Genomic DNA, 13,841 nt, shown 5'->3' with positions numbered 1-13,841 from the left:
AGGCTGACTTTGCACAAGGGTTCAGTAGTCCCTGTGTGGGAGGATCTCACACGTGAGGATACTAGATGAGACAAGGTAGTGATGGACCTTTGTGTGATGATCTTGGAGCTTCCTGATCTCTTCTTAAAAGGCCTGACATTTGACCCTTTTACTCTAAAAAGGCCACAACTCTATGCTTCTTCCTCCCCTGTGTAGGATCTGGTGTTCAGTGATGACCCATAAGAGGCTTCTCTTCCCACCAAGTACTTCCTAATGAAAGGATATATTGAATGTACTGATCACACACACACACACACAGACACACACACACACCTTGTAGTGGGACCAACTGCTCACAACACTACATGTGCCTAGAAGCTGGTCTCCAGAAACTCAGCCAAAACCCTAGCCCCACTCCACCACCACTGCCAAAGTCTGGCTTACATAATTCACTCAGGAAAATAAATACACAGTAAAAATCAAAGGGAGTTATTGATTCTTAAACCTAGCTGCTCTGAGCACACACACACACAGAGGAAAAAATAGGGAGGAGAGAGAGAGAGAGGACACTAAAATAGCTATATTCAAAGAGGGAGAGATCAACAGATATTTTAATGAAGAGAATATTAGAAGCACATTTAATGAAGAGAAGATAACATTAGAAGCACTCAAGAGTTTAGATGAAATGGACAATTCTGTTAAAAGAGACACAATACAAAGCTCACTGAAGATAACACTGGATACATTTGATATCATTAATGAAATTGAAATTTTAGTATATAAGCCTTCCAATATTAGAATAGTATAAAGATAGAAAGATATAGCTTTCAGAACTTAGACAATAGGCAGCACAGGATAGTAAACCCTGGGAGAGAGGCAGAGTCACAGGCAGAGGGAGAAGCAGGCGTGGGACTCAATCCCGGGTCTCCAGGGTCACGCCCCAGGCCGAAGGCGGTGCTAAACCTCTGAGCCACCCGGGCTGCCCTGTAGTTCATTTTTTAATGAACATGGTGTTACATTAGTAAGGCAGACTTATGATGGTCAATCATTTGTAGTAGTGGAAATAGTGTTTTAAGCTTTTCTTTCTAGGCTAAGTACCATGATCCATTGTTGACTAAATTTGAAAATGTTTTGAAGAGATGGAGCAGGATGCTAGCCTCACCACGATGAGGAATACTTTAAGAGATAGTTGCCCTAAACTTAACAGGAAATATGATATTTCTTTTACAAAAATGTTTATGATGCTTTCTAGGAATTAGTCATGCAGTACATCAACCATGTGATCACTAAATCCACAAAATATCACAAATCTTTCGATTATGTGTATGTATTGAAGAATAAAAGGAAAGGGTATGAGAGGGGATACGGGGTAATGAGAAAAGGGGCAGAGTCTTAGAGAAAGACCAGCAAAAGCTATTTTGTGTTCAGCTTTAGACCAAAGGAGCAAAGTGTTGTATGTTTTCAAAAAGAAAAGAACAGAAAAACTAAAGGGGAAGAATTGTGTGGAGGGCTCACTGAAAAATATAAAATTTTAGAGAATTTTAGTTCAGTTGAGGTGGACAAGATCCATAGAAACAGTAGGATACTTCTGCCAGAGCAGGAGGCGGTATTATCAGGCAGGGGCTTGGCTACACTGGGCTGATAAATGAACTGTGGAGAGCTTTCAGCCTGGTACATAGTAATCGGTTGATGCAATTAGGATTATAATATGATTTTTTAAAAACATATAAGAAGTTTACATTTTATATTTATTTCAAAAACAACAGATCCATGGGTCACATAGGTTAACTCAAGGCATGGCTTCTCAGTAGTGCCCGGATGTGGCAGATTGATTAAGTGGGTTTAAGATGGTTTCCAATGAGTCATCCACAACAGGGTGTGTCTTCCACTCTGCAAAAATCTAATCATGTGCCCAACACCTTTCCCAAGGATTGATAACTTAATCACTTTGGGAAAATGGGTGTGGTCTTCAGGGACTATAAAGCATCAGGCAAAGAGCCAAGTTCATTCCTCTCCAGAATCCTTGTGTTTGGAGTTGGCCGGGCTGGGGAGACTTTAGAAATTTGCTGCTGTTGAAAGGTGAGTACCTACTCCTTCAACTGACTTCAACAGAATCACTTACTGATAAAGAACGGGAAACTCCATTAACAGTTTCCACAGATGAGTACTCCATACTCATGAAAGCAACTCCTGCTATTTTCTCTTGAAAATAGGAAATGTAATCCATATGTCTGTTTGTTTAGGTTGCTCCCAAAGAATTTGAGTGGGAATGATTTCATTAGTTCTAAATTTAAATTTTACCCCCATAGGTAGATGCAATCTCTTCTCTTTGTATTTATTAAATGAGTTACTAGGATTGTTTCTTTTTCCTCTGTCATTTTTGTGTATTTTGATGTTCATATAGAATCGTGAGGTGCAGAAAGCATTTGCCACGAGATAGCATGCAGTGCTGTGGGCAATGCAACAAATATATGCTAATTGTATTAGTTTTCCATAGATAGTAATTCATCTATCCATGCCTACCACTCTATTTGTGTTGTGCCAACTGTATGTACATATTTAAGTACATGTTTGTATAACGGGTCTATATAGAATGCTAGTTCTGTTCAATATGCTCAACTATTCCAGAAACTCTTTGTTAGGTTGACTATTTAAAATGTCTCTTCAGTTTTCCGTTTCAGACCTGGATTTCAGTTTTCAGAGGTAGAGTGTCAAGTGTTTAGGAGCTGGAAAGACATATGGAAAACTGATACATTTCCATATAAGGAAGTTCTGATAGAGGAAGGCTCTCTGCATCCAGGGAACATGAACATAAGGGCCCTTTTTAGTTCAGTGAAATCAATTTGTGGATAGTCCCCACTTTAAGATGGTGGGACGTAGTGATTTTTGACTTTACAGTGATGAGGAAAGGATTCACATTCAGTAGGAACTGAACTTCAGTTGTGTGTTTTGTTTTTTCCTGAGCCAGCAATATGCCCTAAGACACTCTGGTGATGCTGGGCAGCAGGAGAAGCAGCCTCCCTTCCCAGTCAGTCACTGATGCACTTACAACCATCTCTACCCATGCAACCATTCTGTTTCTCACCTTCATTACAGTGTTCTCAATACATTACATGAGATATTCAACACTTTGTTGTACAATGAACTTTCTGTTAGAGGATTTCACCATATTGTAGATGTTAAGTGTTCTGAGCACTTTTAAGGTAGACTAGGCTAAGCTAAGCTACGATGTTCAGTAGGTTGGTCATATTGAATGTGATTTCAACCTATGATATTTTCAAATGACAATGGATTTATTCAGATGTAACCCCATCACAAGTCAAGTAAAAATACATATTTTAAAACACAGTTGTCATTTACTGCTGACGCCATTTTGACTTGAAGTATATATCATTTCATAGAGAACTGGAATCCTAGAAATGAATCTGAATTATGAGTATATTACTAGTGTCTTTTAAATCATTAACTTTTTAAATGTTTCAGTGTTCAGAGGAGATATTGAATTGCCTTGAAATTTTCAAAATGAAGTTAGTAGATCTGAACAACCTATACTTCATTTAATTTAAAATAGATCAACTTTTTGTATTAAAAATAGAGAGTGAGGAGAGGATCTTCTCAAAGAAATATGCTAGCCATCAAGATGAGTAAATTTGGTTGTGTACTTTGAGTGTGTATACTTTTATCATGGTCATGTTATGAAATGTAAACTATCAAATGATTCTCACTTGTCTTTTTCAAGGCATATTATATATTTTCATGACAACAATTACCTTTAAAAAAACACCTCATTTTATATCATCCTTCAAACTCTGATCTATTGAGTACCAGAATATGGTCTTTTTTTTTTTTTTTACCATGATATCTTATAATAGATTAGTTTATCAGTGCAGTTCAGAGATCAGTACACGTTGCTTGGTTTAATGTTAATCATGGACTCTAATTTTAGTTTTGAATTTCATTTTGTTTTCTTTCTTTTTTTGTCAGTAAGATCTATATTTGTGCACAGGATCAATCATTTATTCAATGTGTGATTTTTAGACAAGTAACTTATTTTATTCACACTATGTTAAGTTTCCTCATTATAAAGTGTTGGTAGAAATACAACATATGTCACTAGCATTGCTGAGGAGACTAGGACAGGTAATCCAGATAAGAGGAATCAGTCCATACTTAAAATTAGAAAATAGTATAGCTTCTACTATTATCATTTTTAAAAGATATTTTATTTATTTAATAGAGAATGAGAGAGCACGAGTTGTGGCAGGGGGATGGCAGAGAGAGAGGGGGGAGGGAGGGAGAGAGGGAAAGAGAGAGAGAGAGAGAGAGAGAGAGGCAGACTCCCCACTGAGCAGGGAGCCAGATGCGGGAAGAGATCCCAGAACTCTGGGATCATAACCTGAGCTGAAGGCACATTGCTAAAGTGACTGAAGCACCCAAGTGCCCCTACTATGATCATTTTCATATTATCAATCTCATTAAAGTTTTCAATCTAGAAATGACTATATTCATAATGAATTCTTGGCCAGGGTTTAGCCCATTCTACACAAGCTAATTTAACCTTTCTCTTGTCCATCAAACTATCTCCTCATAATGGGCAGGTTTGAGTAGAAGACCCTATGTTCCATATCACTGAAATGGTATGTCCATCAAAGAGAAGGCCATAAACCCCATCTCACCAAAGTGCTATTTGTAAAATATCTGTAGGCATCATCACCTCATTGTTACCCTTTTTTCAAAGAATTATCTTAAAGCCGACTTTATAACTCATGGTAACTAAAATAATGTATTCTTTAAAAATTTAAGTATAATTTCATATATTAATTGGTAATAAAGTAGGAGTTTATTAACAATTTTTGGAGTAATACGGTTTTAGCCAATGACTTTCATATCCATTGATGATTATTGCCAGAAAATATGTTTACTTATGATGATTGTAAAAGAATTTTAATATTTCCTCAATTTCTCTTACATGTATTGATTGTCAGTCCAAGAGTTGCTTAATTAACGCCTTGGTAACATGGTTAAATGCCCAGCTCTTCCATTTCTCTGTCACACTCAGGGTCTATTTTTTGGTCTCTAGGCAAGTGCACATTGTGGTCACAAAATAACAGCCCCATGCATCACATTCAACACATGTTCCCCCCAAATTCCAGAGTAATATGATCAGTTGACTCTTCCTAATGTTTCTTTTCAGGATCCAAGAAACATTTCACAAAATCCTCTTAATAGTATTTCCTTCAAATCTTATTGGCTGTATAAGGTCAAGTGGCCTATAACCAATTACTGGCAGATGGATAAGGATGATTGCACTTGGTGAACTATGACTCACAATCCATGGCTGGCAATTGGATCTGTACTACATTCTCAGGTCCACTTAGAAGAGGGGATAAATAAACAAAATGGGAAATTAAAGGGGGTTGTAACCCTGATATGAAGTCTATTTTTTTTACTGATGATGACAGAGAGAGAGAGGCAGAGACCTATGTCTCTGCAGAGGGACAAGCAGGCTCCCTATGGGGAGTCAGATGCAGGACTTGGTCCCAGGACCCTGGGATCACGACCTGAGCCGAAGGCAGATGCTCAACCACTGAGCCACCCAGGTACCCCAGGAAGGCCGTGTTCAACAAATCACTATGCTTGCTGAAGAACATGAGGGCTCTGTTCTTCAGCAATGTCTTTCTATTATATGAAAACAGCTATCTTGCTGTATATGCTAGGAAATTCATACATACAGGAAGGAAATGATGCTCACACCTCTCAGTATTTTTAATGGTTTTGAATATGTACTTTTTTCAAGACCATTGACAAACTAATTTTCTCTACATTTTTCTTTCCTCAGAGTCATGGATTCCAACATCGACCAGGATGAATTATTTTGCTCCATATGTGAGAATTATTTCATAGACCCAGTCACTATAGGTTGTGGGCACAGCTTTTGTAGGCCTTGTCTTTGTATCTTCTGGGAGGAAGCCCCTTATCCTCCTTACTGCCCTGTGTGTAGGGAAACATCTCATCAAATGTTTAAAACCAACATTGTTTTGAAGACACAAGTGTTCCTTGCCAGATGGGCAAGACCTTACTGCTTACCGAGCTCTGCAGAACAGATGTGTGAGATACACATGAAAACAAAGAATTTCTTCTGTGAGGTTACAAAAGACCTGCTCTGTCTGCACTGCTGTACATCTAAGGAGCATGTGGTCCATAATCATTGTTCCATTGGTTGGACTGCTGAGGGATACCGGGTAAGCAATGGCTGAGAGGGAAGTTTGAATCTGGGAGATCTGATATGTGAAAGATTAGAAAAGAAAGTGAAGATAATTTCTATTTATCTATGCGTCATACAGAGCAGATAATAATTGGCATTATGTGCTAGAAACTTGGGTAAGCTATTGTAAAAAGATGTTGTCCGCCCCCCTCCCCCCCACAGCACTTACATTTTCATGGTTATAGTCTTACAACTCAAGTTGGTGGTGGTGATGATGTTGATTACAGTAGGAACTGCAACAATTCCTTGCAAGACCAAGATGGACTAATCTGTTAGTTTCAGGCATGGTTGTTGTCCATTATACCCACAGTTGCAAAAAGCCTAATCTAATGGAGTCTACTTAGAAACGCTGGCTCTTGGTTAAAATAATAGGTTACTAGGAGACAAAAACTGACCACAAGACAACAAAAAGTTAGACAGCTTCCATTTAGTGAAAATTGGTTTGGTGACATAAAGTTTGAGGGCCAGTTGCCTACATAGTGAGACACCCTTTCCAACTGTAGGTTTACTTTGTGGTTATAAAAGTCCTCCAAGGGATCCCTGGGTGGCACAGCGGTTTAGCGCCTGCCTTTGGCCCAGGGCGCGATCCTGGAGATCCGGTATCGAATCCCACGTCAGGCTCCCGGTGCATGGAGCCTGCTTCTCCCTCTGCCTGTGTCTCTGCCTCTCTCTCTCTCTCACTGTGTGCCTATCATAAATAAATTAAAAAAAAAATAAGTCCTCCAATTTGACATAGGGCTTAACAATGACATGCCCTGGCACTTTGCCCTGTCTAGTATCTAGATTACTAGAGATGGCAAATGCATTTATCTTGCATTCCCTTCCCTCTTCATCTCTAAAGTTATGACATTTTCAATAACACTTTTTCTAATGTTCATATTCATGATTCTTTTGTAGCAAAATCTCCTGAAACAAATGAGATCTCTGTGGGAACAGACACAAGAAAATCGGAGAAATCAAAAAAGAGAGACCAGCAAAGTCAGAACATGGAAGGTAAGCAAGGGATTCTGTTTTCTTCAGCATCAGCTTCCAATACTCACTGATTATACTTCAGCTAAATCATAATGTTCATAGTCTTCTATGAGTGTGTAACCAACAGCAAACTGGTTCCATCTAATCAGGCAAATATGTCAGGGAAGTATGTAAATTTGTTAGGATTTCTTCCTAAAATCAAAACAACAAGCTCATGGAAGTTATTCCTGGATAAGATCATACCAATCCAACAGGTATAGAAAATTCACTTTAATCAAGGTAGACAATAATTAATAGATGAGATAAACCTAGAGTTTCTTAGAGGTAAAGAAATCTTTGAAAATGCAAAAGATATTATCTGATTACTTCAGTAATTGGACAATTTGAAAATGCTAATTCATGAGGATATCAAGTAGGTAAATACATGAGGATTGAAGTCTAGTAAGTAGTGCAATCCTGAACATGATCATATAAAGTTCATATTGGTTCACATGTATAAGAGATGAAATGTTGAGAGATATGGCTAGTAATGTAGCATTCATTAATTGAAAATGCAGCCTAAATCAATGACTGAAAATGTGGATCTATCATTGGTGGATTCAAAAATATGGATTGAATACCACTAATTAGAGGTGAAAAAAAAGTTTAGCTATATTTTTTAATTCAAGAATTCCTAATGGAAACATACAAGCAAGCAATATTAAAGAACATTGTCACCACTAATAAAGGGATCCAAATGGGGCTGTGGGAATGACAAGGTGATATAACAAAATTATTTTCATTATTTAAAGGTGATATCCTTAAGTAGATAACTTACAATATATTTTCCTTGAAATATCCAGTACTTACTTTGTCTAGTAACTTTTCTAAGCCATTATAGAAATAGACAAAAGCAATAGATTGCCTCTAATTCAAGGAGCTCATGAAGTAGTTGGGAAAAGCACTCAACTAGTCAAAATATAAAATTTAGAGTAGCCATCATCGTGACAAATGCTTTTGAGAAAAATACAATAGGAAAATAAATAACAAAGGTAGCTTTGACAAAATTGAGTGTTCAATATGATGATCAGAAAAGCTTACTCTATGGATGATCACATTTGGGCAGACACCTGCATAAGGTCAGAAATTAAGGTACATGGCTAATTGGGGAAATAGCTTCTTAGGAAGGTAATTAAACACCTCTCAAACTAAACTGATTATTTCCCCCACACTTACCTTTGTTTTTGCATTGTGAAGACAATAAAGGAAAATGAATGAGGGTAGAGACATTTAAAATCAGAGCTAAAAACCGAGAGTGAGCTATGTATTAGAAGTACAGTTGAAGTAAGCATGCTGAGCGCATATAAGATCTACTAAAAGTTCACTGAAAATACTGACATTTATTATGACTGGTATAATGAGGAGAAGGATCCAAGTGGAACACAAAGGCCCAAAGATAATTACATGTCATTTTACTGAAGGTTTGTCTAATATACGCTAAGAGGTTGAACTAAACTGAATATAATCAAAATCTTCTGAAGTTGCTTAAGCAAAGAAGAGATATTATCACATTTCTCTTTTGGCAAGTTCATTCAGATTGTGGTTTAGACAAAATACTGATTTGAAGACTTCAAAATGAAATTCAGGGAAGCAAATAGGAGAGTTGAGGATCCCTAAGAAAAAAGGTCTAGAACAAACTGACCACAAGTAATGAGAAGTGGAAGGATTCCAGGGATAGTCTTTGTAGTAAAGAAATGTCAGAAAATGTGATTTATGTGAGTGTAGCATGTTAAAGGGGTAAAGAGAGAGAGAGAGAGAGAGAGAGAGAGAGACAGGTGTTGATTGGCATTGGAATATAATCTAGGTTAGAAATGGAGGTGATATAGATGGTTTGGGGTAAGGTAATATTGGTTTGAGAAATGTGGCCCTTTAAGTTCCTGGGAAGTACCCTGAGAAAACTTAGAAACATGGGTATAAAAAAATCATGTGGATTCAATAAAGAATCTCTTTAGTTAAAACAAGAGTGGAAAGGAGAATTCACTCACATGATGAAAGCCTGAGAGTTTCACAAACGAGTCTAGTGAATGTTGACCTATGACCAAGAAATATATTTTGTTGATGGTAAAAATGGCAGCACAAAACCAAGATATCAGGTCAACCAGATATATTTTGTTTTTTGTTTTAATGTCAAAACCATGTGAGTGAATAAAGCATGTTTACCAGTTCGGAGGAAAATAGGAAAAGGTAAAGTGAAAAAAAGTGCGAAGGGGGAATTAATAGGAGAAGGTGGTTGTATGTTGACTATTGTCTCTGAGGATAGTGTGAGAGTCAGCTAAGAAAGGGAGTGTACCGTCTTGGCCAGGAAGAGTTGAGCTGCACTCATACACACCAGGTTCTGGTCTGCATGCATGCAGTTTGTGGATGTGGAAGGAAACATTTAGGAAGGTCTTCTCTTATTCTAGGAAGTAATATTTGCTATTATTTTCTTAAAGCAAAGAGTGAGTCTACAGCTAAAGCATCTGGGCATAGAAGAGACTAAATGGATTTAGTAATGAAGGTTCTTAGTATATTATTCAAGCCAATTATTATATCACAAGTGCTTATTATTAGGAAAATGTAGGAATTTGGGGAAGGAGTTCAAAGTCAAGGTTTTGACCTCTTGTGCAATAAAAGGACAAATGAGTAGAAAAAGGGTGGGGGCAGAAAGATGTCCCAGTTTCTGTTTTCAAGGGATGTACCAAGTTGGCTAAATGCCAGAAGACAAATAGTAGGTGATATGACAGAGATAGAATCAGCCCCACTCTATGATCTAACTAAGCCTCTCCCTTCAGGGTTATGTGAGTCTGAGGAGGGAGATGATCCATGCTGAGTATCAGAAGGTGTGCCACTTGCTTTATGAGGAAGAGAGACGTTATTTAGAAGGAATAGAACGGGAAAGCAAAGAGATTTTTCAACGACTCAAAGAAAGTGAGGAAAACATGGACGTAAAGGGGAAACTGCTAAGAGGAATGTATGAGGACCTCAAGAAAATGTGCCAAAAACCAGACATGGAGCTGCTCCAGGTAAGGACTGAGGAAAGAAGAGTCACCGTGCTGCCTAGATAACATCCATAACCTCTTTGCCCTCTCTCACAACTGTGCAATGGTACTTTCTGAAACTGTGGTAAGGGTTTTCCCTGTCACAGTGTTTCTGGTGACCAGGCTAAAGTCTGTGAAATTCTGTGGAAAAGCAAACTACAAACACTCTTCAAGTTGTAATATACGTCCAATTACTGACCACAGCAACCAAGAAGCTAGCTGAAGACATATGGATTGGTCTGAACACTTGGCCAAACTGAGAAATTTGGGCATCTATAAAGTTCATTTTCCCTTTCTGTTTCCATGAATACGGGCTTACTCACCCTTGGATTAGGTTAATGAAATCTCTACTGTGAATCTTGTCATGAATACTAAGACTCTTTCTTTTCTCCCTCTTCTCTTTACAGCATTTTGAAAGTGCATTAAAAAGGTGAGTTTGCCTCTACATAAAAGATTTAAGAATTATTTATTAGTGATCAGACTGTTGATGCTGAAATAGGAGCATAATTTATTATGATAACAAAACCTGTTTCATAATACATTTATTTTCCCCAATCTCACAAAGAAGAAAAGCGTTTGCTGTTTTGTGTAAGGTGGGGTTGGACAGGGGTCTGTGGAAGCCCATGCAGTTGCCAGGGTTCTGTGCACCAGTGGCATGAAGGCAACTGCTAGTCCTGATTTTAATTCTTGCCAGTAAGTGTAAGAATACATTAAGGATATGGCCCGAAGCCACGCTAGTCTTCTGTGGGAGAAATAGGTATTTTCAAGAAGCCTAAAGTGGGGGAGAAAGAGAAGAGGCATGGGGGAGGACCATCTAGGGCTTGGGGCTCCCACAGTTAGCAGGCGGCAGACTCCCAACTTCACCAGGAAGGGCTGGATGTGGCACTTCCTGAAGCTGGGTCCTCCGAAGCAGAATCTCTGCCCAACCTGAGCTCCTCACCCCCTTGCTGTGATATGTGAACACGGAGCATCTCGGAGGTGACTAGTGTGGATTAAAAATCAAAGTGTCCTCTCCATGTCCTCAGTTCAGGCCATTTTGCATCATCCCATGCTTGGCTGATAGAACCAGATCCTGAAATTATATGCTAGGGTTGAAGTGTCAGGAAGTAGAATTGGGTTTCATTTGCTCTTTAGAAAATGAATGGATATTTGCTACATTCCTTCATTTGTGCAGTTACATTCATCACCTCTGATCCCAAACATGAGGATTTTAATGAAGCATCTTCCCTAGGATGTCGATTACATGCCATCACTGTCATGAAAACGTTGAGCTCAGAAACAGTAATGAACTGCTCTTGTTTGCAGGAGTGAAGCAGTACAGCAGCACCTGCCTCAACCCGTGGACGCACAGCTCAGCTCATGGCCCATCACTGGGCTGATAGAGAGGCTCAGCCAATTTCTTGGTAAGAGACCATCCTTTGGTGGTATAGTTATACATTCTCCTCAGCTAGTGTCCTAGCGGGTAATGTTTCCCCAAAGCAGAGTTTATGATTTCATATCTGGGAAGGTAATAGCCTATTTTGCCTTGATACAAAGATGATGCATGTGGCAAAACAATTAATATCTGAAGAAAAGCCCAATAGAATAGATTGTAACAAGCTACCTGGAAGTAGACAATAGGAAAGATACTAGAGAGGCTGCAGTGTGCCGGGATACCATGTTAACTGTTGTATGACACATAAATCTTCATGCACCCTCAGTATATTCCAAGTTTAGGTTTGTGGTTTATTCTGGTAGTTAGATGATGAGTTTTCCTCTCCTTTTGTTTTCAAAAATGTTTCATAACAAATCACTTTACATGGCACAATCTTTATTCACATAATCCAAAAGTACTTTGTATAGAATCAATAGTATTAAACACATAAAGTGAATACTTACAACACCACAGTCAGCTGACCACTTATTTCACTAGATTTATCTCTTTTCTTTCAAAAGTTGCACTAGCTCACAAACCTTCTATTTATGAAAAAATAGGAATTTTTCTTTCAGTTTATCTTGCCTTGTATTTTGGTGAAAAATAGTTAAATAGGAGACAAAGTGATCACTCCGTAGGCGTTATTGTTATTAGGAGCTATTATTATTTTATGAGAAGATGGCCTGGCTACATTGTATTACTAAAGATCTCTCAACTGCAAATATTTCAGAGAAAAAAAAACAGAGCTTAGCATATCTGTCTTTTTGATATATATTAAGAAAGTTCATATATTTCTTCCATTTTTTTCTGCTTAGAGATTTGCTTGTTTTATTTTTATTTATTTATTTATTTTTTGAGATTTGCTTGTTTTAAAGACAGTCCAGTAGACATTGACCTACAGTAGATTTCTAGAGCTTCCTCACTGCCCTGGCCCTCATTTCCAGGGATAAGCTAGAAACCCAGACACTATATAAAGGCCATGTCCATCACGAATCAACATCATATGCTAACGTGAGTGTTTCTTTCCTCCTGCAGTGCCCATTTTTTTTGAAAATGAAGTAACCACCCGTCACGTCCCACTCTTTGAAGATCTGAGACATTTGCACGTCAGTCCCAATCATCCTGATGTTGTCAATAATACAAAAAGATCTAACTATTTTCTGGCATGGGGAGCCCAGACATTTACTTGTGGTCAACATTACTGGGAAGTGGATGTGGGGAACTGTCAAAACTGGGTCCTTGGATTTTGTGATGATTCTTGGACAATGACGAATGACATGGTGCTTGACTCAGAAGGAATTTTTCTACTCTTTTGTATCAAAGAGGACAATCAGTGCAGTCTCTTTACCTCCTCCCCACTGTCCCCTCAGTATGTGCAAAGGCCTCTGGGCCACGTGGGAGTGTTCCTGGATTATGAGCGTGGTGTAGTGAGCTTTGTGCATGTGGCTAGTAGCTCTCTCATTTGCAGTTTCCTCTCCTGTTCCTTCTCTTGTCCTCTCCGACCTTTTCTATGCTCTGCTCCCTCATATGAGGGATGTGTCTGAACTCAACTGCAAGTGTCAGGAACATCTTACCCAAGGTAGCTTGAGGAAATGCCTATTGATTTTCTTTCCCTTCTTCCTTTATCAAATACATTGACTTCTTTCAAAGACTTGATAATTGTAAGTGTTTACATTTGTTTCCATTTTCTTTAAATAAAAACAATCTCTTAGAAAACAATCATCTGTGTTCTATGTCTTGTCCTTTCACTTGACTTCTAAGATGGTGGAAGTGAAGAATATCTGAGTGAGTTTACTCAGCTGCATGGGCTAAAGCAAGAGGACAGTTTTCTTCTCACTGACAGACGTGGAATTCTCTTCCCTCTGCTCTCCATCTGCTCAGGCATGTTTCTCCCCCAGGGTTCGGTTTTAAAATTTCTCTTCTTTGTGGAATGATTCTTAAAGCTTTTGGATATGTTGAGATCTCCTGATTGTGTGGACTCAGAAGGCCTTATAGCGTTTGTGAAGTCCACAAGCTGATATTGTCCTTTTCCTCAGGTTTACCTATTACAGGAGAGGAAGGTATATGTCAGCCTTATATACAGATGTATTTCAAGTAGTTAGCTTCCAGGTTAGGATATAATAACATTCGATTGTTTGAATAAATTCATAGGTGT

The 13,841-nt window shown here is 38.4% G+C and overlaps 1 protein-coding gene across 30 annotated transcripts in view; it reads left to right on the top strand.

Moving 5' to 3' along the window:
- The window catches only part of LOC144295044 (tripartite motif-containing protein 77-like), a 62,122-nt gene extending 48,717 nt beyond the window's left edge, over positions 1-13,405 (top strand). For all 30 annotated transcript variants that reach the window (XM_077867424.1, XM_077867431.1, XM_077867426.1 and 27 more), the window contains 6 exons: positions 5,819-6,221; positions 7,142-7,237; positions 10,027-10,257; positions 10,680-10,702; positions 11,578-11,675; positions 12,722-13,405. In XM_077867424.1, coding sequence (XP_077723550.1) covers positions 5,823-6,221; positions 7,142-7,237; positions 10,027-10,257; positions 10,680-10,702; positions 11,578-11,675; positions 12,722-13,230 — 1,356 coding nt within the window. In that variant the 5' untranslated portion in view covers positions 5,819-5,822 and the 3' untranslated portion in view covers positions 13,231-13,405. The remainder of the gene's footprint in view (positions 1-5,818; positions 6,222-7,141; positions 7,238-10,026; positions 10,258-10,679; positions 10,703-11,577; positions 11,676-12,721) is intronic.
- Positions 13,406-13,841: the final 436 nt, after the last annotated feature.

This window comes from Canis aureus, chromosome 23, assembly GCF_053574225.1.
Source record: "Canis aureus isolate CA01 chromosome 23, VMU_Caureus_v.1.0, whole genome shotgun sequence".
In the NCBI taxonomy this organism is placed as follows: Eukaryota; Metazoa; Chordata; class Mammalia; order Carnivora; family Canidae; genus Canis; species Canis aureus.
This window is presented reverse-complemented; position numbering and strand designations above follow the sequence as displayed.